At 40.8% G+C, this 24,809-nt stretch overlaps 1 protein-coding gene across 2 annotated transcripts; it reads right to left on the reverse strand.

Annotated features, from left to right (window-relative positions):
• Positions 1-1,670: 1,670 nt before the first annotated feature.
• On the reverse strand, positions 1,671-24,360 carry LOC126557623 (EH domain-containing protein 3). Of its 2 annotated transcripts, XM_050213467.1 has the most exons (4): positions 23,021-24,360; positions 3,352-3,411; positions 2,251-2,421; positions 1,671-1,888 (listed from the first exon to the last, which is right to left on the reverse strand). In XM_050213467.1, exons 1-4 carry the CDS (start codon positions 24,243-24,245, stop codon positions 1,680-1,682), a joined length of 1,665 nt encoding a protein of 554 aa, XP_050069424.1. In that variant the 5' UTR covers positions 24,246-24,360; the 3' UTR covers positions 1,671-1,679. The 2 variants fall into 2 exon arrangements, with proteins under 2 accessions (XP_050069424.1, XP_050069425.1); XM_050213468.1 differs by lacking the exon at positions 3,352-3,411.
• Between the last annotated feature and the right edge of the window lie 449 nt (positions 24,361-24,809).

A 24,809-nucleotide genomic window follows, 5' to 3' on the forward strand; every position in this document is an offset into this window, starting at 1 on the left:
CGGCTACCGCACTCGACGATGCAATGCCCATCGCACTGAGGTCAAAACTCTGAGGTCTACACTACCAAACTGGAGACTACCTTGACGGCAACGTTTGCAAGTGTAAAATGCAAAACAAACGAACTTCACTTTCCACTACAACGCTTGGTCGCTCGAGTGTTGGTAGTGTGAGACGATGGGTGGTGAAAATGTAAGAGCATCGGAACACTACTACACTACTGCAGCTTGCGCCATAAATATGAACAGCATTCAACTAGTTGATTGGGATCTAGAGTAACCATAATCATTAGAAAAAAAAAAGTTGAAACAGTCGTCCATTTCATGTGCAACACAAAACTTAAATACCGTTTTTTGCAGCGTTGTTCTTGTAAGCACAAAACACTAAACTGAAAGCTTTTGTTTCCTACACTCATCCGCCTATTGCACAAAAGGATTTTTTTTTCATAAAAGTATCACGACCATCACAAATGTTTAGCATTGCATCATTCACACTTAGATACAACACATTCGCTCTGCGTTTCTTAATAATTCGCCTCAACAAACAAACAAAGTTCCCGTTTTCAACAAGGAACGTAAATTTCATCCGCCTAATATTACACCTTCAACATCTGTTGTTTAACTTAACACATTCAAACATGCTGTAAATGAAAGCATTGGCAATAAGCGCAATAATAAATCAAAACGATCATAATTGATTGCATTCGTTCGGCCACATTCTGCTTACTACTGCTCTTGCTACTTTGCGCGGAAGCTTATTTAGCTAAATATATAAAGATATATGCGTATGCGTGTGTTTGTGTGTGTGTCTTCCCGTATGCATACATTTGGTTGGCTAATTTTCGTTATTGTTGTTTGCTTCACTAACTAAGTGTATAAATAATAAATTATCACCCTAAAACGAAAGAATGGGGCCATTGTGCCGGAAGAGGATGCGTGATGTTCCTTTTTGATGTTTTCCTCTGTTTTGTTTACTTTCGCTCATTACAATCTAACCGAAATGCGCTGCTTGGCCAACTTCCGCTTTACTCGTCCTAGCATTGTTTCATGGCGGAGAATTTGCTTGCTAACACAGTTGATGGAGGAGGTGTGCACAACAAACTCGGACCATCAAGTTGAAGTTGATCTTCGTTTTCTGAGAACTGGAACGTCACAAGCAAAACAAAAAACAAACAGGGCCAACTTCCGCTGTGCAAGGTTTCCATTCAAAGCTGCTCCATCAACGTTTCCGCTTACAGAAAAACAGAGGAGGAGAGTAAACTGAATGCGTGGACCCCATGGGAAGAGAAAGTTTGAGGATTGATTGGTCGCCTAGCATAAGACCAGTACGTTCCGCCAACACGACACGCATCGGCAAAAAAGAAAGGAAAAAAAAGGTCAAACGATAAGCAAAAGATGATACACAGGCAGGCGTGAATAAACTCTCGAACGAATGTCAGCGAGGTGACGGGTCGATCGAACGCGCAACCAATATTTGAAGCCGGTCGGTTGGCCCCGGTGCACATTTTCTTGGGCAGGCTAGTAAATGGGAAACAAGATTAACAGTCGAGCTCCAACACGTTTGCTGGAAGCTTTAGCTAATACACACACACGCGCACACACACACATACAGAGAATAACGCGAAACGATGTACGACCTCAGTATCCATGCTCCACCAATGTTTCCCGGCCGGTATCTAATCCTAGTCCGCCCGTCGCTTGGACGGTGGCACCAGGTGAAGTGGCAAGGCCGTAGGTAACTCATTGCCATCCATTTTGACGTTGATTAAATGCATCGCCAGAGCAAACTCTTCGATGTCCAGGAAACCGTCCTGATCGTAGTCGGACAGCTTCCAAATCTTGCTCAGCACATTGTTCGGTAGCTTCGATTTGATCAGCTCCGATTTAGCCGCTGCGGAGGTAAGAGGTTTGGTCCCATTCACACGGTAAGTATCGGCAGTTTATCACAGTACAGCACACCCCATCAAGAACAGCAGCGAACCATCATCAGCATCGCCATCATCATCATCCAACCAAACGAAAGGAATTAATGTTGGCGCACAGGAAAGGGAAGAGAAACAGAAATCAGAAATCATTAGTAAACGGTACCCTATATACCCATCGACTGATTAATCGATTCAGAGGGCAACACGCACAAAGAAATACAATTTCGAAAGAATAAAAAAAAAGCCTGCTGCTACTGATTGAGATTGACCTAGCGCTGACGAAGATATTGAACGTGAGGCTGACTGAAAAGATGATAATGATACTTACCGGCACCGGAAATCTTTCCATCAACCGGTTGAAGTGACTCAAAGATGGGATCCGTTCTGGCACGATCACGATTACATATCCAATCGACCTCCCCGTACCCTGCATCGATTCCTTCGCCCTTCCGGTAACCGAATGGCGATACGACGTCTTCCACTCCGTCGAATGCGCCACCTAATAATGTTCATAGCGGGTGAGCGAGAACATGTAAAGGATAGTGAGAAAGAGAGAGAGAGAGAGAGAGAGAGAGAGAGAGAAGAAAAAACATTTAGTATATATGAAAACTAACTTATGAGACACACCAACAATGAGGAAATGGAAAACAGAGTTTTTTTTTATTTCCAATATTTGCTTGAGAATAGTATTTTTGTTGTTTCTATAATATATAATTCATTTTACTTTTGAGCAATTTTCGATTTATTTTTCTAGCATTTTCCCAGACATAATTTATACCTAATAATGTGTTTGACGAGTATCTTAGCATGAAACAGTATGTATGTAAATAGTAATGTGCATCCTGAGATTTAAATTTTTCATATACAGTTTAAGACAGCCAGGCCAGGCCAGGCCGGTCCTGTGAGAAAAAAGAAGCTTAAGAATGAAACAGGACAAAATCACCCACGCATGGACACAAGTTTCATATGAATGACGACAATCACTCACACACTTGCTTGCTGCTATGAAACCCCATAGTACATAAACCTGTGATAAACCACAATGGGGAAAGGGTTTCCTTGTAGAGATAATAGTGTGCTGTGCTATTGATGAGGTTCCTAGACACATGTAATACATAAACACCGGCCACCACTAAGCTTAAAGCTTATGTTTTCAAATAACAAAAAAACGACACAGACATTTGCGTATGAACACGTTGAACAAAATAAATACAGATAAACGGAATGAACCCCCGAAACCAAGAACGGCAAAAATAAAGCAAAAATAAAGCAAAAATAAATGAGTGCACAAGCTAAATCCAAGTGTAGAACATATCGCAAGTACAATGAAACAATAAAAATGAACTCAGGAATATAGGAAAAAAAAGCGAATCAAATGGTACAGTGTAAACATTGGTAGAGAGAAGAAAAGAAAAAAAAACATTCGAACCTTTCAGCAGAAGAAGATGGTCCAAAAAGTTTGTTTCCATTGTCGAGCCATTGGTTTGTCCTAGAAGCCGACGTGTTTGAAAGGTAGAAAGCAAACAAAAACATGTAAACGTATCTCATGTCCCGGGTGAGTCCGTGTGTGTATGGTTGTGTGGTGGTAATGACATTAAATGAGCTTGTTTTTATAGCAAACAAACATACACTTTTTGCATGCATTTTTAGCACACTGTTGTAATGCTTTTTGCATCCTACAAGAACAATAAGTTAGAGCTCTTGGTGCGCTATTGTTTTCAATGTTTTTTTTTATATATTTTAAAATGGATTAAATGATTTACTTCCTATCTACTTGCTCACATGTATTTAATTATGTGTTATAAAACATTTACTGTAAAAGATTTATTTTAATTACTTCCATCAAAATCTATTTGCTTAATTTTGATCGAGGAATTCGATTTTTACACTACAGGAATTTATTTTTACACTCTCCTGAATATTGTAGAATCTTTTCCATAGTAATTCACATTTTCATGACAAATTTAAAGTTTTTTATGCATAACAAAAGAAATTATACGAAAAAACATCAAGATAAATTTTAAAAAAAATACATTACGACGTAGAGCCGTCATACTAAAATAAATAAATGAAGAATAAAAATTTATTTTAAAAATCCCCCCTTCTTTAAAAAATCTACCACAGCTTAGGGACAGCAGTACTCAGGTATGCTATTTTTCTTTTCTTTTTAATCCGCCATCCCAGACTGCTCGTCAGATTCTAATTCCCTTAGCAGACTTGGAAGCAAAGTGCAGCAGGTTTATGAGCAGAGCTGAGCCGTACAACCGTGTTCAAATAGACGGAAGTTGAATTTGACGAAATGGTGACAAGAATCAACAAATGCAACAAATGACCTCGAAAATAAATGAAAACATAAACAAGGCGCCGCTGGTCCGTTCTTTCGTCACCGGTAGGTTTTTGGACAACGTTTCAGTGGTGTCCTTAATGCGAATCTGATGGACGGTAGTTGGCTTTTTGTTCTTTTGTAAATTGGATCGTTTGTGTTTTTGTATTCGCATTTTAGCTAACGTTGAATCTATTTTTTTCGTAATATGGAATGTTGTGATAGTATTTTACTTTGTTTTATTTATTTAAGGTATGCCTCACACATAACTGTTTATTTAAACTAGATTTACGGGGCATTTCCCCGGCATGTTTGGTTATGTTGTGATAGTATATTACAAAACAAAACTGTATCAGAACATAAAGGATATGAACAAGAAATGCATGAATCAAAATAAAACAAGTGGAACAACACATATGTCAATCAATTCTGAATTATTATGACCATGATCGACACTTGTCACTTGGCAACAATTGCCAGCGATGTGACGCTCGTTGGAAGTTGATTAAACCCGAGGACTGACGGAAAAAAGTTCATATTGCGTTATGTTTTTCTGTGTATGAGCATGTTCAATTTGATGTTTAATGTTTTGTCGAGCTTTGGGTGTTGCTTTGTAAAAACACTGCTCTAAACAAGCAAATGCAACCGATGAATCATTCCAAAAAGCTCACACAATTACGTATTTAACACGCAAAGTACTATCTACATCCGTGCTAAAATGTACCTTTGCAAAGATTAAAGGCAGTTTTGGCTAATTTTGTGTGACACTAATAAAAAAGGTGGACTAAAGACAAGCTACCTTCGTTCACTCGGAACACGTATCGGCGCTATTGGTGTGATTTAACATTCAGCCACAGTGGCTAATGAGGGATCGCAATTTTGGACACTTTATAATAAGCCCATTTAATTAACACCCTGTCGTATACTGTGCCGGTTCCATACTGCTTAATGTTCTGTGTGAATGGGAGAGTGTGGCGACAAAAACGTTGACTGCTGCTACCAGCTAAACACGTTCATTGATTTATGGTCGATAAATGATTCGGTGATTAGGGTGGCTTGCTGTGTAATGAGCTTGGGTGCTGATTATGGTGGTGAGTATTCATAAAAAGTATACTATAAGTACCTAATTTCATTCACTGCACTGAGCCAGTACGGAACGCCATTTTGCTATAATGGTTTTTTGTGATTCTAATGAAATCTTAACTTAAAAATTAAACCCCACAAACATTCTAATACGATGAAATATTTAAACCAAAACCAGCATATTGTGTACCACATTTTTCTTATTTAAATAAGTGAAATGGCCTAGTGGCATGGCCACATAAATGCACTAGAATTTATGCGAACACACGATAACATTTTTTCCAACAACTTCAAGCATTATCTTCAACTACATAACACATAATTTAAAATATTATTTTAAAAAAAACCGTACATAACACATAAATATGGTTCCAATTTGTGTTTACATAACCGTCGGTACACATCCTTTGCGAAGTCAAATAATTCGTCAACCTTTCTCTGTCTCTCTCTCTAGCGATATTTATGATTCCGTGCAGTGACTATCGGATGGCCTTGCAAAACTGTTTGTAGCTCAATGGTAATATGAGTAATGGAGTGATTTCATTGTTGAAGTAGCAGTTGAGCAGTGCGCTAGTTTTCATACACTTCAAACTAAAGAGCTTCAGTATTTATTACGTTGAGTGTAACTATTCTTTGCGTAACAGCAAACACCCAACGCTTGGCCTTTTTTTATTGTGAATGATTTTATTCCGCTTACTGCTGCAACACAAATCACAAATAGTATCGAGACCGGGCGAAACATACAACTCAAAAGGGTTTGCTTGCTAAGTGAACAAAAAAAACATTCATTCGCTTCTGTGACCATTCTGAGACCGATTAGTATAATGGTCCACTAAACGAAATGAAGCACTAACAAGAGTTGTCCATAAAAAGCAAGGTGATTTATGTTTGATTAAATGAATATCTATCAACGGTATATTTCAAACGATATTGATCAGCACCACCATAAAATAGGGTTCAAATTCAAATTACTATTTGACCTGATAAATCTTTAATTCTAAAATCCTAATCCACGTAACGTAACTTAAAGCGTCTACGCCGTATAACAGGCCCATTTACCGTAAACCTAATCTTTCGTCATCTTTTCGTAATTACGATATTATGCACGGAATTGTAACAACGGTTCTACCAAACCGATGATATACAGCACCGAAGGATTAGTCATAAAGTTAACACCGTTCCAAAGTAAATAATGTCCTCGGGGTTTACGTTTACCCGCCTGTCGTCACAGCCGGTTTGATGTACTGACATTTTGATCATACGCTTTACGGAACACGCCATACCTTACGGAAACCATATATCTCATTCTCAAAAATCATGTCCTGAATTATTAAAGGCAACACGATGCCGGCATTCCAAAAACATCCTGAACCAGGCGTCATTGTCTTGTTTTATTGATGTAAACGTTCACATTTGCAGATGGGTTTACGTTGTATGAGAGCAACAAAAAAAAACGTTGGACGTACAAATTTTCCACATCATTGGCGGTTGCGATATTTTAAGGTGCTGTTGTATTGGTGGAATTTGACGTGCAAAGCCAAAAAACGACCCAATTTTACTTAAATTACCTCATGCGATCGTGTGCGAATGCTAATGTCAATTGAAAACTTCTGATCTCCAGATTCCTGTTCCATTACTGTACCGTTCTAGTGGCTTAAACCTTCCTCCCCTGACAACACGCCTGATTCTGCATGAGCGCTGCTATAAAAGGAATCTCAAGCAAAGCGTTTTCCCACATCACACACATCGGTTCACACTCGTGACATTGGCTGTTAATGTCGTATTAGGGTTTTTGCTGCTTGTTCCATTCAAAATAGCTTAGCACACAGTTTCGGAGAGTGAAGGAAATTGCTACAAAACACAACATCACCGCTGCCACCGCGGTGGTGTCTGGTGGTTTACTTAAACGTGTGCTGCCGCGGATAATAAGACACCCATTACCTAACGAGAAGCGATGAACACAACCTCAGCCTCCAATCCCTATCCACTTTCCCACATCCTCCTTCAGCATTGGTTATGTTCTTCAACCATTTTTTTTCCTTCTCAACCATGCACGCGAGCTACGCACAGAAGAAGGGAAGCCTTAACGAAAATTGCCAATCAATCACGTGCGTGCAACGTTCTCCACCAGTGTACTACAATGGCGTTACGTGGCTCCCATAGCACTCCTCGAGCGCCACACACCGTCTCGTCCATCCAGCAGCTGCTTCGAGCCCGTTTGATTTTTATTGCAATAGGTTGGTTTACAAGAAGGAGAAAATAAAGGAAAAGTAGAATTGGTCGACATTCCTCTTCAGTTACAATTGCAACAATCAAAACTGTTTTCATCCATTTCATTTTTATTTCATTTGGCGCTTTCTTTTCATCGGTATGTGTTGCAATGCTTCACGAGCAATTCTATTCTGTTGGCTATTACCATAAAATGGCTTTTTTCCGGAATCGTGAAATTGTTTTAAAAATATTCCCTTCGATGCTACCTTTGCGTACATCAATCGATCGGATTCGGTGATATGTGTTGTTGTGGGCGATTTCGACTGGCTTTTTGATTTGCCTAACCGTTCAAAGAATAAAATGCGTGTCTTGGAAATTTAAGCAGAGAAGTGAAACATATATTTCCCTCAAGTGTTGTTCGCTTTATGTTCAGAACAAAGCATACGACAAATTTTGCTCTTACATTGAATCGATTCTCTCCCCACACTTATACTGAAGTTAATATGCTTGTCACGATCTCTAACGCCAAGCGGTGTTTCCACAAAAAAAAAACAAAAAAAACAGAACGACAGTGTGAACGCAAAACAAATAGCCCCAAGTGACAGGTGAATACAACAATTAAGCGACTTACCACAGTACGAGCGTTAAGGCGGCAGCAAGGAATTAAGCATTAGAAAAGGATACAAAACAAAATCCCAAACCCGGGGACTCATGGACGTTATCGTTGCTGCTATCAAAAGCATTCCTAAAAACCGCAAGCCAAACGACAGCACAGTGTGATGGATGCGTGTTGTTTGTTCTTTTGAAGGAAAGTTAGAAATGAAACCTGATAAACCGACGGGTTGTCCGAATACACCCAAAAGTCTCCGAAACTGCGAAGCGTCTCAAAATTGACAAGTGATTCCTACTGCGTGTGCGAATGGGTGGGTGCGCAGCAGCACGGTTCGATGCTCCATCTTGAAGATGTCGAGATGGGAAAACTTTTGCTTTTCGTTTCGTTGTTCACCATTTACAGCTAAATAAATGTCTCCAAGCTCCAAGCTTACACATTTCCATAATTATCCAATGTCGGGCGTGAGAGGTTCACACTCATGGTGTATGTAGGACACTAACTTTACTAGAAAAGTTTCAATAGATTGCATAAATTTACAGCATTTCGTGTCTCACGTCAGCAACTCCCTATAAACACAAACGATTTCAAATGCATGAATATTGTTCTATCTTTTGTAATATCCGTTTCCCTAAAAATACGTTTCTTTATCTGATTTAAGTGCTTTTAATAGGTTTCAACAAACAACAGAAAACAGTTTTTTTTAAAGAATAGTTTATTACAATGGATCATCAACCAAGTTTTGAAAATGGCGGGGCTAACAGAAATTTGGGTTTGATTGTGCATATCGAAATGTGTGTTCAAACACGTTGGAAAATACTGTGACTACATTGTTCTAAGAGGCAAATGTAGCCATATGGCTCAGGGCTTATATAATAAAAAAGAAACATTTCCCTGCCCTTCGTAAACGCCATAACAATCAAAATGAATTAGATAGAAAAAAACTAAGGTATGGTTGAAGTTCCATATCTGACGCCGTTGTAAAATAATCAAAGGTTTTTTATTCATACGACAGGGTAGAGAGACATACATTTCTGGCCTAGGCCACAAGAAGTGTTGCCAGATGGAATTTGATATTTTTGTTCGAAAGTTTGACATTTTGCAGTATAATCACACTCACAACGTTTTGACGTACGACCACCATTTGTGATGTTTACATTGACTTCGCGGATGACATTGACATCGTTGGCAAGACAACAGCGAAGGTGTGTGAGGCGTACGCCCGACTGAAACGTGAAGCAGCAAGAATTGGATTGATGATCAATGCGACGAAGACGAAATACCTGCTTGCCGGAGGCTCTGATCGTGATAGAGCCCGAGTGGGAAGCAGCCTGTTAGTCGACGGCGACAACCTGGAGGTAGTAGAGGAGTTCTGCTATCTTGGGACTGTCGTAACTTCGGATAACGTTGTCAGCAGCGAAATCCGGAGACGCATTGTTCAGGGCAATCGTGTCTACTACGTCCTTCACCGTCTACTGAGATCCAGAAGACTTCGAGACCGCACGAACTGTGAGATTCGCCCGGTGGTCCTATTTGGCCACTAGTCTTGGACCATCCGAGCGGAGGATGCAACCGCTCTGTTTGAGCGTCGCATCCTCCGGACCATCTTTGACGGTGTGTTCGAGCATGGAGTGTGAAGGAGAAGGATGAACCACGAGCTTGCTGAGCTATACGGAGAACCGGACATCCTGACGGTAGCAAAGACCGGAAGGATATGATGGCTGCGATACGATGCTATGAGGATTCATAACGTTCGTTGGCTGGATCAGGTGAAGGGAGCCCTGTCGGAGATCGGGTGCCTACATGGATGGGAAGCTGCAGCCAGGGATCGAGTTTCCTGGAGATCTATTGTTGACCGGGCCATGTCAGTGAGTGAGTGAGTGAGTGACAATGACTTGAACAAATCAGTTTCTACAAAAAAATTAAATTGACCCGTGAACATTTTCGTGCGATCATTTTTTGCATCCTTAGGCGTGGACTGTCAAGACAAGACTGCTTTGGTGAACTCAAATCTTTGTACGGCCATGAAGCACCATCCTATAGCACTGTTTAAAACAGATATAATGAATTTAATCGTGGCCTACGCTCGCTCAAGGACGGATTTCACCATGGCAATGCGAGCTCTGACACATCGGCTCAAACCATCGCTTATTTGACCAGTCAAAACGTCGAATTTAAGGGTCAACCGTCCTATAGGCCTGACTTGGTACCCAATGACTTCTTTTTATTCGCGCACATCAAGAAAAATGCGTGTTCAACGCATTTTATCCCCAAAAGATGCTGTTGAAGCGTTAAAAAACCAAGATTTTGAGGTATCTCCATCAGAGTGGAAAAAAGTACTTCGACAATTAGTTTGAACGCATGCAAAAGTGTATTTTATTTGTGCTGGAAAACACTTTGAAAAAGAATAAAACACATTTTGATGATAAATATTTGCATTTTCATTATTGGGCCAGAAATATCAGCCAGCCTACGTAGAAACAATATGAATAATCTTGTGGAATGTGAACATTATCAAGTCTGATAACGATGTACATTTTCGATGCCACAATATTGAAACACTTGCCATGGGAACTGATAAACCGTGAAACATCCTGTTTTCCTTTCCTGATTTTTTGCCTTTTATGAAAGCATCATAAGAAACGATAGTCGACAATGTGCCTAATCATATGCTTTTCCCTAAAACTACAAACAAATACGTTTCATTGCTTTAAATCCTTGAATCGTTTCGATTGCCAACAAAAGCAAGATGCTTCGGTGAACGATTTAATATGCATGAAACGTGTACACTATCTTCACCAGCCAAGAGCTGGTGCAAACCTGCTGTTAATTATCGTCACATACTTTTGGAAGCTAAGAAATCGTTGCCGTAAACAATGAACTTCCACTAGACTTCTTCCACCAGTGAGCCGGAATTAATATTGGAACAAAATGGCTCCGAAATGAAATCCTCACTTAATCACATATAACCCCCGAGATTCTTCTTTCCCAAGTACGGAAGCTGTCCGAAAGTCGACAAACAGATCGTCACGTACGAAAACATCTCCCCACAACTATTACGGTAGACAGACGGACGGACAGACAGACACACAGACCGACAGACGCCAGCATCAAAAGAAATTCGCACATCACAAGACAAACACACACACACACACGTAAGGCACGGAGAGCAGTTGCGTACACCCGCTGCAGTAAACAACACTACTAACATGCATCCTGTGAACCCCGGAATCGGGACTCGCGGTGTATCTGGGTGATATGTGTGGGCGCAGCACTCCGGACGAATGTGCTCTAGTTCGGAGTTGTGCGGTGCGATGAAACAAGGCAGTGAAAGCAAATGGTTCATGACAAAAAGAATGGGGTCATTTTTTTCTCCTCAAACGAAAAAAAAAAAATTCAAGCAGAAAACAGCTCCGAGATGAGCCAAAAATTCGCTCTATTGCTGAACCCGTACCCGAGACCACCCGACGGCACACCCTTCAACACAAATATGGCCAGACTTTCTTCCACACAAATATGGCCAGATGACCGCTAAAACAATATTCGCATAACCGGAGTAGCGTCGTACGGTAACGACAAAATGTTTTTCTTAGCTCCCTGGTACCGAACGAACGAGTAAAGCACTGTTTGCTTTAGGTAGAGACACGCCCGAAATCGGACCATCGCGGACAATGCTGGAAGATTCATGGGACGGTCAAACTTCATCAGCATGCAAACAGCATATCTACCCGTCAGCTTTGTACTAGCGTAGGTCCGTCCGTCTGTCGGTATGTAGGTAACACACGTTTGGTGGTTCGTTGATGGGGAAAATTGAAAAATTACCCCCCTGCCGATGACGGGCCGGCCCGGTACTATGCTACTACTACAGCTTTTGTCAGCTTTTGAGGTTTCCCAAAAAATTGGCTTTAGTGTGCTCTTTGTTGCCCTTGCATATCAACCGACCGGGGGTGAACTTCCTTCTCCGGAGGGATTTGAGACTGGTAAAGTTGCCTTCATTGTGCTCAAAATGGAGCTGAAAAAGTGATACGGTACGGTAGTAGTAGTAGTACGGCAGGAGGAAATTAATGAAATATTATGAGATGGGAATAAAAAAACCGACACTGGCACACTGTACTGAATAATTAATACCGCAAAATCCACCCACCCTAGGCGCGCCAGTTCCCATAGCGATCGTAGAGAAAATGGTGCAAAACACATAACCGGTAACTCGTCCACTGGATGCCCTTCTTAAATATCTTCTATTCTTCTCATCACCATTAATTCTAGCCTTTAGTCACGGTGACAATTCTTCCCTATTTGCCTGTTGCCGCAACTACCCAGCATCCGGTAGACATTTCCGGGCATCCGGGGTTGGGAAGGAACCATTGCGCTAATGTAGAGTGTTTATGTAATTTAAAACAAACACACACACACACTTACAAACACTCTGGCTCTCTTTCTCTCTCTCTATCACATTCTACTTATATTTCGTCGAGTCTTCCTAAAAGCAAAGAGAGCGAAGTCAACAACAACCCATTCGGAAGAAAACAAAAGCCAACAAAAACTGCAAGCACGAGCAAAGTATAATGCCCGGGAAGCAATTCACTTTACTAGAACCATGCACCCAAACAAGGCGCCCTTGCCCTAGATGACAGTTTCACACTATGAACGGGAAGACAAATTTTATGCGCGAACATGTGGCATCCGCCGATCTCGAACGTGCACAACAGCTTGCCCCAGCTACTGTGCTATTATGCCATGTTGTTACATGGTTCCATGGCACAAGTGGTGCGCAAAAACACACCCATACGCATACAATTTTTTCATTCTTGTTCTGGGAAAAAGTGCAGTGCAAAAATGCTTTGCACTCTCGCGTTTGTTCTTTCTACAGGATTGCATTTTTGACTTAAGCTTCCACGGCCATATTGCAAACATCACTTCTAGAGCACACAAACACAAACAAAAATACGCAATGCTTCAGCACTGTTTTGTGATGAAGATTTTTTTCCAAAGCAAATTATACTACAATTGAAGTGATAGGCCTGATAATCACATACAATTTGTCAAGACAAGTTATCAAAAACGGAAGATTCGAATTATGACAGCCATTTGTGTTGTCAGTTGGAAAAAAAACTTAACGAAAGGCAAACTTATAAGTACACTGTCAAGAATTTGTATTCTCTAACTATAACGGAGACTCGTATTTGTCGAACTATTTTCCGTCACCTATTCGAAACGGGAGAGCGCCAAACTCACTCAGTCCTGTGTGTTTCCAGTTCGTACAGTTCCAACCAAAATGTGAGTATTTTACTTCAGAAAGCTAGGGATGCCGCTATGGGGGAAAAAATGTCGCCGGGCATCTTGCTGCTCATTTGGTTCCATTTCTAATGAAATGTTTTTCGGCAGCAAGGTTTCTTTCAAAATATTTAGACACTTGGTAAATGCCACGGAGAACGTTGATTGAGCAAATGTTATATTAAATCTTTCCCGGTTCCATTATGGTAACTCTCCTCCGCAAGAAACCGCCGCGTAGCACCCATCATTTCTTTTGGCGTGAATCCTTTTGCCCTTACAGGCGGAAACTTTGGCTCAATCTCATTAAGAATATCGAGGAAAGTTTCCTTTTATACGAGAACATATCAAAAAGGTTTTACACAAAATTTTCACGGGTTAAACTCACGCTTGATTCATAAGTTCCAAGAATCGAACATACATCATCATCACTACTGCTATCATCGCTCACATGATTTGAAAAAAATCATTTTGATATCCTAAATATCAAGTACAACACAAAATATCTTCTCAACAAGAACACTTATTTACACTTATGGTTTTGTTTTTGTTGATTTCATCTCTTTTACAGATTGATTTTTTAAACATTTTTTAACAGATTGAGATTTAACGAATAAAATGCTTAACGAAGCTTGCCTGTCACAAGAATGGTTTCATAATGCAATATTGTTTTCCATTCGCTTGTCTAGAGACTTTTCCGTTTGTAAGAGATGATCAGGCCTTATGTCAGGCTAGGATACAGGGAATTATTCGAAGACTTGATCCGATATGTGAGGAAGGAAAATCAAGTAATCGTAACAATAATCATTTTCATCAAAAAATTCAAACCACCAAGTAGATTTTTGGATCGTCCGCTAGAATGCAACAGAATATTTCGAAATAATAGCTAAAAATTTGCGGTTGTCATGCTTTGGCAAATATGCATGATGCGGCAGTAAAAAAAAGCTGTACATCTCATTGTACAGCTGCCTTTGCCAGGTTCCTTGTTTTTCTTTTTGGCTTAACAACCTACTAAGTCATGCCGTCGGCCATGTAATAGTTTGCTAGACTTATTGTTACAACTTAACTGGATAGTCCTTACTAGAACGGTGTGGATGGGATTTCAACCCAAATTTCAATTTCAATGTCAAATTTCGCGCGCCAAGAGAAGCCCGTTGTTTTTATTTTTCGTTTGTCAATGTGTATGTTTTTGACAGTTCTGCCATGTTTCAAATCACAACATCAACCCGGCTAGGAGTGGCAATTTGTTTTCGGAGCTGCGCCAACTGTTTTTGTTCATATCGACCGACGACGCCCACGTCGTCCAAATCAAGGATTTGAGTGGATAACAATCGTTGGTTGACGATACGAGACCTTGCGGAACCTCCATCCGGTAATTTTTCCCATTCGGCCATCATTTTGAGGAAATTTTTCGCAACAACTGGCACTACGCAACAACTGATCACTATTTTGACACTATCGAGAAGATACAAGCCGCAGCGACGGCGGGAGATCCCAAAGGACATCCCAGCATCCGCGTTTTCCACCTAATTCGAGGAGTGGGATAAGCGTTGGAAGAGGTACACATTGCATCGGAAGGAGATTACCTTCTTTTGGCCTAATAAAAAAAAAACGCAGTCACTTTATTTTTCGGGCACAGTAGAAAGCCGTCATCGCCTCTACCACCGTAGGCGTTCTACACTTACTTACATATATGTACTATTTCATAACATTTGATTTATTTATTTACAATTAATCATGACGGCACAATGCCGTACTGTCTATAATACAATGCGTATAATGATAAGGCATTTCCTCCTTATTCTTTGCCTTATCCCGGACCTACTCGGTTGCAAAACATTTCATTTGTTATAGTAAAAAATGCTTGCAAAGCGTGTAGGATGTCATTTGGATATAGTTGATTGGACAAATAATAGTCAGTGGATGGACTAAATAAAAGTTTCTAGAAGCCACTTCTTTTAATTCTTGCCTTAACGACCCTTCTAGGACTGAAATCAGTCGCAAACGACTCGTTGAATTATTCTATGTGGTATAATTGAAGACCAGACATCTGCATCACATCATGCTATTGTGTAAACTATGAAGTATATTGTAACACGGACTTGGCAATCAGATCGAAGTATTTCCACTTTTCCGTCGATCGAATGAAGACGACGCAGACACGTCTTGAGAACGGTAATCCACCAACCAAGAAGCTTGGTTGGACTGTGCCCGGAAACGTTGAAACTATGAATTTGAACAGATAATTTTTTTTGTTGAACTGAATTTTGTAATGATAAAATTCAGTTCAACACATTTTGGTTTTGAGTCAGCAATAGAATTACACTCTACAAGGAAAACGCAACGTTTGCAGGGCGGTGAACCAAAACTTTGTTTATTATCGCGCTAAAAACTCAAGAGGAAAGAATTTCCATACTTGGAGCTTTGCTGTTTCATTGAAATACTACAGAAAATAGTATCTTCTAATAAGGTTGGTGTAATATTTCCACGGTGTAACAAGTGCTGTCCTGACTGCCAATCCGCCAAAGGGAATGCATTATTAAATTCCATCCAACTTTAGTTTAGGACATTACCGAACTTTCAGATCAACTATTTTACGCTCATGCAAAAATATAATATGTCTTGCAACATCATGTCTATATTATCTCGTTCAAAAATTAAAAAAAGAACACTTTGTCTTCGAGCTATCAAATTACATAAAAGTTTCCATCAACATAAAGTCAACCAAACCTCTTTCTTTTTGCTTTTATGAATTACACTTTGTTTGCCTTTGCGTTTGCCTGGACGTCTTATTTCACATAGGTTTTCTTAAAATATCAAAACCACCAGCCAACCAGCATGGAACACGCATAACCGCCAACAGGGATTTGAACCGTTTCGGAACGAGAAAAGTAACCGAAAACTCCCAAGGGCGTTCTCCACCAAACAGTTCGATGAAGAAGCATTGCGCCATAACCATCCTACCCAACCTAGTCCCAACAGCAGCAGCAGCAGCAGCACAGCAAAAGTAAAGATCGATTATTATATTCACTGGAGGAATCCTGATGGTTTTTACCACGATAGGACATTCGTTTCAGTGTTATTTGTTCACCACTGCCGTACAGGCCGATACCTACACCGCATTAGAAATGTGTAACGACTAAATTTACGGGTCACTTGATATGTCCTGCCCGACAGGATATGGTTTTTTTTCGGAGGGGGTACGGGGGGACGGTTATGAACTTAGCTTCAACGTTCAGCGTCACTACGCTCGGCACACAAAAATCAATCCGCGCGCCTGTCCTGAATATCCATTCAGGGCCGAGCACACTGCAGCAGCTAGCTAGGATGGGCGATGAAAAAGTGGCGACAATTGAAAAAGGTACGATAAACGAAACGAACAACAAAAATAAAATAAGCATCCTCTGTCAGCATATCCATCCAATAACCTACAATTTTGACAAAACCCGACTCCCGAGCAGCAGCAAACACGATAAGATATCATAACGACGGTTGACATTGGTTTCTGCTTTTATTCGGACCCATGAATGGGAGAAACAGAAGAGGACAAACCAAAGTGAAACCTTCGGAAGCAAATTTTCTTCACATCTTGAAGCAAAAAGTTTCTATTAATGTCCTGTTATTACATTTTCTTATTTTCGTTGTACGTAGGAAAAAAAATGCTTGAACGAAAAACATAAGGAAATGCGATGGATCGAAGCACCAAATTGATTTAAAAAATGTTTTGGCAAATATAATGAGGACGTGAGCTCGGTTATTTCATTCCACGGGTGAACTACTTGTGTTGCAAAAAAACGATTTTCCAACTTTATTTTGCAGCAAGTTAGGCAAACGATGAATATTTTATTATAATATAAAAAAACTAATAGCAGATGGATTAGCATGGGTAAGGTTTTGATTTACGAACCACACGTTCCCAAAAAAAGCCGACAGTTGTCAATATGCAACGTTACATACGGCTGTAACATACAATCTGACATAAAATCTACCACCTATCACAATATTGTGTTGTAGTTTAGTAATACATAATGCTCATCACGTACTCCATTACCATACAATGTGGAGCTAGATAATATGCGGACAAGCCAGGAAGGTATGGAAAGGCAAACACAAATTGCATCAGCTGAAACAGGCTGATACCGTGCTCTGCTCTGCAACTTACACCGGCAGTGTGATAAAGCTACTGCCTTGTCCTTGTGTCACCCTTAAAGAATCTCTTCAACGCTAAACCCTGAATGTATTACTATTTCTTCCACAGTTTTGATCTTCCATTTCTGCGGCAGACATTCTTCATACCTATCCTTATGACAGAGTATAAACGAAATGCTTGAAACAAGTGCCACTAACACGGCACGCACGATGCCGGCAACACGTCGATGATGTTGGGGATTTTTTGGATAGATAATAAAGGCAAAAAAATAACACCCAAAGACATCACGGGAAAATGTTAACTACGGATGAGAGAGAAAGCGACATTCAAGAACAGTGTGCTTTTGTTTGCTTATCTTTGATTTTTTCCAGATTGTTGCATACACTTGGTAGCAATGATAGGTACAGCAAACACATATATCCTTACTCAACAATTGAGGGGCTGATGGTGCAACGAAAGCAACACGATAATAGAACATTTCATTTCACGAGGTTTTATATCACTTTCCTTCATACAAATCATCAATTGCAAAGCGAAGCAGACGTTTTCGTTTGCATTCTTGAATTGATTTCGTTTAAGAAATAATGAAGAAACTAATTTTATTTAACTCTACACTGATAAACTAGCTTCTTTTTGTATATTAGACATAACTTATACATAGCTGTTCAACGCACAGCGCCAGAATAAAAATTCCAACCACCTGTTGCTTGCATCGCTTTTTGACGCATTCAACGTCAAACTACAACGAAACAACATTAGGCTAGATCAAGAACATGGGGCTCGCGCGCGAGACACATATCTTTCAGGGCAAGACTAACAAACATACGCACGAAAGCAAACAGGCTGCCCGGCAAGCAAGGGGACATGTTTACTTCCCTATACGTAGGACAAGTAAGCAAAGCAACTGCAAACGTACGATCGTCAGGCGGGAAAACTTACTCATGAAACATAATTCACTTCCGTATTTTGCACCATGAAGAGGTGATTTGAATAGATGCTCAATACAACTTCGAAACGTTGTTATCATAGACAGCCCCCGCCATTGGACGCACATCATTCATAGAAACCGACTTTCTGTACATCTTCTTGCTCCAATTTGTTCTGCACTTGACAAAGTTTACCGTGGGGAAACACGTGCCTTATTGCAGATAGAAAGTATTTCCCTTTGCCACGGTTGGTCGGTGTATGAACGCCCTGTTAAAATACCCCGAGTAAAATCTCCAGCAGTGCAGAGAACGTCCGACATGGTGACACTGTAGCAAATCACTGCTTGCTGTTGTGCTACTGCCGCGGTCACAGGTATAGAAACATGCATTCAAAGATATTCTCTAAGGTACTCTAACTGCCACTGGTTGGCGCTTAGGTTGTGTATTCTCCATCCTATTTACCATTATAATATCAATAGATCTCACGTCAATATCCCATTGGACACACACCATATGGCGATAGCAAGTGCTTCAGCCGTGATGCTCCACTTAAACGCCACAAGTGGTATAGGATTTTTTTTCTTATTCTGTTCGGAAAACGAAACATGTGTTCATGCCATCCTCAGGGATAGTTCCTTTTTTTCTATTCGTTTAGTTCTGGCTCTGATTGATTTGGCAAAACTCTTATGGCGACAGTAATTGCAACAGATAAAGGAGGAGCTAAAATGGAAACGTCACAAGCATAATGTTAAACTTGAATAAACGCACGTTCATTACAAGAAACGAAACAACATGAACCTGCACAATTCGCTGAAAAGATGCGAAAAACAATTGTACAACAGCAGGATGTTTGAGGCACTTCTTCGCAGCTGGTGATGGGATAAGTTAAGAACAAACACCTTCAACACGCAGGTTTGCGCACGCTTTTTACGATATGATACATCTTTGTTAACACTTTTTCTAGCCAGAATAATGAGAGTTTGTCACGAAATGAACTTCCACACAACAAATAGCCCTCACAGCCACAATCAGAGAACCGAACCGAACTAAATGGAGGAGAATGTTATAAAGTATAAATAGAATTATGTTGTTCTGAAAAAATCTTCTTTAAACGTTCACAGCTGCAAGTCTTTCGTATGTATAATCGAATTTTGAATGGCATTAAATCGGTAACTGGGAACGAAATAGTGAGTTAATGTAAGTAATGTTCCATCCGCACAAAAATACCCTTCAAAAGCATCGCACAACGACGCACCATTTTGAAGGGGTAGTCGACCGTGAAACTTGGCATTGACCGATAACGGGCTGTTAGGCTCGCCTACCAAGTACACGTCTGACCAGTTAAAGCCGACAAAGTTTAGAAGAACTTTCAAAGCTATTATCATTTTGGGATTTTTCGCCACTTTGTCACAATGATAAAAAGAACATAATTGTTTCCGCTGTGTTGAAATCGTTGAGCAACACCACACACTTAACAGACGACGACTGTAGCGAAACCGTTGAACATACACAACATATGACCGCTGTATAACATCACCATGTTACTCATCGGGCGTTATTTCAATGGGACACGAAGCAAATACTGTGAATCACGCCTTCTTCAAAAATTCAATCGAATGTAGTGATGCAGCTATCTTCAATTACGTTGTAAAGATAAGCAAAAAAAGAAAGTGATCGAATTTTAAATTGCAACACATGTTTACCAACACGACTATTGAACAATTAATAAATCAAAAATCCAATGACTGATTAGTGATTGATTTCTTCATAACTGGAAAACGCGGATATCTTCTAACAAAAGAGGGTTATATAAACTAGACCGTCAAATCATATAATAGATTTTAATGAAGCAATTATAATGAGGCATAAGAAAGACCATCTTCTTCGCTTATGTTATCTTAAGGCTATTTGGTGTGCTAATCATCTATTTCTGTCCTAACGTATTAACCGCTAACGGATAAATCCCCTGTTCTAATGTACCATTACCTGGGTCAACTTGTGTGATGGGACAGGCAATCCTAAATGTTGTTTATAACATTTACATCTATATGTATAAGAAGGACATGAATTCAACAACTAAGTGAAGTAAAAAAAAAGAATAATAAATGGAAACTTCAATAATATCTCTTGCTTCAGAAAACTTCAATTGAAATTGATTGAGACGCCAGTCTTCACACAACAGGACCGTGATTTATACTCAATCTCGTCCGTTCCTCCGAAATTAAGACATAGAAGATGATATAGTAGATCGTTAAACCAAGAAAAAGAACAAAAATTATTGTCGAATTTGAAAAAATTAGCAAACGATCATCGCACGGAACATAGAAAGCACGAGAAGGCCGATGAATAATACATAAACTGCAATTAAAGTCGTCTACGACTATTATTACAAAATATCACATTAAATTACTGCAGCTCCATACTACAAAAAATAGTCCAGCATTATCAGAAAAAAACTACAAACGAAGACATTAGATAACGATCATGTTTGATGTCATCGGCACAGAAAAGTACGGATTAACTATTATTGAGATTTTGTACTTCCATGAATATACATAATTCTCCACTTCTCCACAGCTTACCTAAGCGACATTTTTGTTGGTAATGATGAAAAAATAGTTTCCGCACAAGATAAAGAAAATCCTCTCAGAAGTGTGGTTTTATAGAGGATAAAACATTACTGATAATAAACACTTTGTAGATACCGAGGAACACGAGAATGGTTATTTTAGTACTGTTCTAAAATTCATACTAACAGCTCGCTAATCATTTGATATAAAGTCTCCACAAAAGCAAAAAAAAAGGTTTTTGAAAAAGATGGAATACCATCCAAAGATGTTTTTCCAAACACAGCTATTATTAACAAATGTCATCAACAGAAGTATATATTTTTAAATATAATCGTCGATAAAAAAAAACACGTTGGATACATGAATGAACTTCCTCAAACATTCAATTGTTCAAGACTGCATGCAAAAACTGGACACAGCAACAGCCATTGAGCAATTTATGCAATAAATTGCTAACGAATGTGCGCCACTTGGAAGTGTTTTCCATGGACTCGCGAAACTCTCCTTTGCTGCCTTTTTAGCAGCCTTCAGACCTGATCAAGAAGTGTCCGGTTCTACTTTCATGCAGCAATGATAAATCGCCAAGTGCATCTAAACAAGCCAGCCAGCCGTCGGCATAAAACCAGCGGAGGTGGAGACAGAGATGAGCTGAGTAAACTCCCGCCGCCACTTATGTGTCTTCTACGGTCGACGACAAGTTAAGCAAAGTTGCAAATGGAGCAAAACATAACCCAGTGAGCGGGCCCAATGCTGACCGATAAACAGTCTAACCACGCACAATGTCACATAGCCACCATACAATGCTAATTGTGATCCAACGATCTATATGCCGGCATGGCTGTTGGTCTGAAATTAACATCATCGGTCTAATCGTCGATGCTCTTGCACCCTGTAAGTACGACGAGTGTTGGTGGACAAACGGCTGGGCGGAAACCGTAATGTGGCAGGCCGGCAACACAGATCTGGCTATGATAACGTCATACTACTCGAGCAGAAGTAGTAGCAGATCGGCTGATTGGCAAACGTGTTGGATAATTCCCGTGCATTAACATATCACAGAGTAGAGAGCCTCAACACACGAATGCATTGAAAGGAACATAAATCCAGGGCATTGGCTAAACCGGGGGTGCACAATACTATGCCATTCAACAGACTTCTGAAAGACATCAAATATAAGAATTAGAAACATAGTAACCTTCAAAACGACATGAAACAGATACATTAAATTCCTTTTCTAGCTTAAAAAATACATAACCTTGCAGCTTTCGCTCTCGTCCCTCTCAAACTGTCGCCATGAATCAAATACTTCCATCAATGAGTTACTGTGCTTATCTTCCCATTTTCAAGTGGCTCAGTCCGTCAAGTGAGAAGTCCATGAGGTTCAGCCAGTATTAAAACGCTTACACAATATCTAATTGGTTTTCTACAGGGAAAAAAGGTTTGCAATTAACTTGCCTTTTTCTGATATGGAATTCAATAACAAATAAAAAAAAAGTGGACTGTAGTCTGTGTAAACTCCGTACGGGTTTGTACCCGTCGACTTTGGGTGCAGCAATGACTGAAACCGGTTCCGACTATGCTGACGCCGAATGATGATAGCCTGCACTCAGTTGTGCTGTATCGTAGAACCACGCTTCGTGCTCAAAGTAGGCTATGCTATTATCAGTGACGAATGATGCATTGGCCTTGTTGCTCGACATAAGGGTAAATACATTGTGCTCCTTCAACGCTGCTGTACTTGTCGCTGCTCACAACCATGCTGTGTTGCGAACGTGGTACGAAATCTGTGTTGCTTCAAACAGCTCCGGAGAAAGATTAGATAAAAAAGGATTGAACTTCGTCATATCGCGCGTAAGCGCGCGCGTACTACGCCCATCAAGTGAAGTGAGGATTGCGTAACCGTCGTCGGATGCTTGGAAACATGTGGTGGATGCGATGTACGAAAGTAACCTACCTTTGACAAGCGGTTCCGAAACCAGCTGCATCTCCTCTTGTGGAATCATGCTCATCAATCGAGCAATATCCACCGACAACATGCGGTCCACCACTTCCAGCAGCGGCATTTTAATCGAATGGAACTTGGTAAAGTCCTGGTTGGCCAACACTTCTTGCATTTTCTTAATGTCGGGCAGATCGCCGATCGAAACCTGATGCTCCCGGCATACGCGATCGTAGATGGTGCCTAGATTTTTAATCAGCTCCTTCTTCTTGCTATCCTTGCCGAATATTTGAGGCATTTCTTTCCGCAGCTCCGCGATCAGGTACGCATGTACCTTCGCTAACCTTGCCCGTTTGATGAGATCGTTCAGTTTGCGCAGTGCGGCATTACGGGGTAGCGATTGCAAATCGCGGAACAGATCTTGCTCCTCGTCCTCGAACAGCCTTCGGTTCACATCGTACCGCAAGGGTTGATCCCAGAAGGAGCCGATGTAAACACGTGCTACCTCGGGCGTTTGCAGCACCTTCCCGAGGGACCACATTAGAGCACCGTACACGCGCATCAACTGCTGATGATCGATCATGTCCGCCTTGTTCAGCACTATCCGAATCTTGTCGTCATGTCCGCGCAGTGCTTCGATCGAGCGTCGGAATTCGTCCGAAATGTCCAGCTTGTGCGCATCGAACAGCAGTATAATGCGATCAACGCGCTCCGCAAACCATTCCAACACGCCGGTGAAATCGTACCCTCTGTCCACACGTTGCTTCTCGCCGGACAAAATGCCGGGCGTGTCAACGATCGATATCGCTCGTAGCACGGGCGACGGAACGTGGGAACACTGGAAACGGTTGAGGAAAGCGTTGCCATACTTTTCCAGCGGACGGAACTGTTTCTTCGGATCGACGACGAGCGCATTGCCGGGAATCATGCCCTCCTTATCGTCGTACATGACCGCGATGAAGCGATCCGTCGTCGGTTCCGGCCCGATCCTAATACCGGGAAAATCGCGCTCCAGCAGATACCGGATGAAGGTGGTTTTACCAGTCGAGTACTGGCCAACCAGCAGAATCATCGGCTTCGCATCAAAGTCCGAGTCCTCCAGCTTCGGCGAGTGGAAGTCATGGAAATTGTAGTGCTCCTCCAGCGGCAACAATTTACTGCGATAAATCTTTTTCAGCTCACCCAACACATTTTCCACCACCTCCTCTGTTTTCGTTTCTCTTTTCAACCAACTGAACATTGTCGAGCCTGTTACAAGGGGACCGCGGCGCGACTATCCCGTAATACACTTTCTACCGTGATAAAAATGCACTCTGACTCATCAACGGTACGCAGGAATCGCGAACTAGGTGGCGCACGTTATACGTTCACTTGCAGAGGCTGATCGGCAATGCAGAAAGACTGTACAAACTTTGATCTAGCACTAGTCCATACGCTTTCTTCGGTACAAAGTCGTTCAGGAAATGGGACTCCACTTATGAAATAATTATAGCAATGAGTAATGAGACGGGTCGAAACGTTTGCCTTATCTAGATAAAAAAAAGTCGGCAGCGTATACCGTACGTCAGCGAAACACAAAAAAAAGCTGTGAACGAAGAATAACGGGTGAAGTTCTGATTCACGACTACTGCACTTAAGAACACGGCAAGAGAATTCGTACGCTTAAAACGGTAAACTCCGGGATATTGGTCAGCCGCTATTTGCAGTTTTCTACGTGAAAAAAGAAATCCAGACACATCACATTTGTCAAAACTTCCAACGAAGGAAAAAAAACAAAAAATTGCTGTCAAAAAATGTAAACTTT

The sequence above is a fragment of the Anopheles maculipalpis genome, chromosome 2RL (assembly GCF_943734695.1).
Source record: "Anopheles maculipalpis chromosome 2RL, idAnoMacuDA_375_x, whole genome shotgun sequence".
Classification (NCBI taxonomy): domain Eukaryota; kingdom Metazoa; phylum Arthropoda; class Insecta; order Diptera; family Culicidae; genus Anopheles; species Anopheles maculipalpis.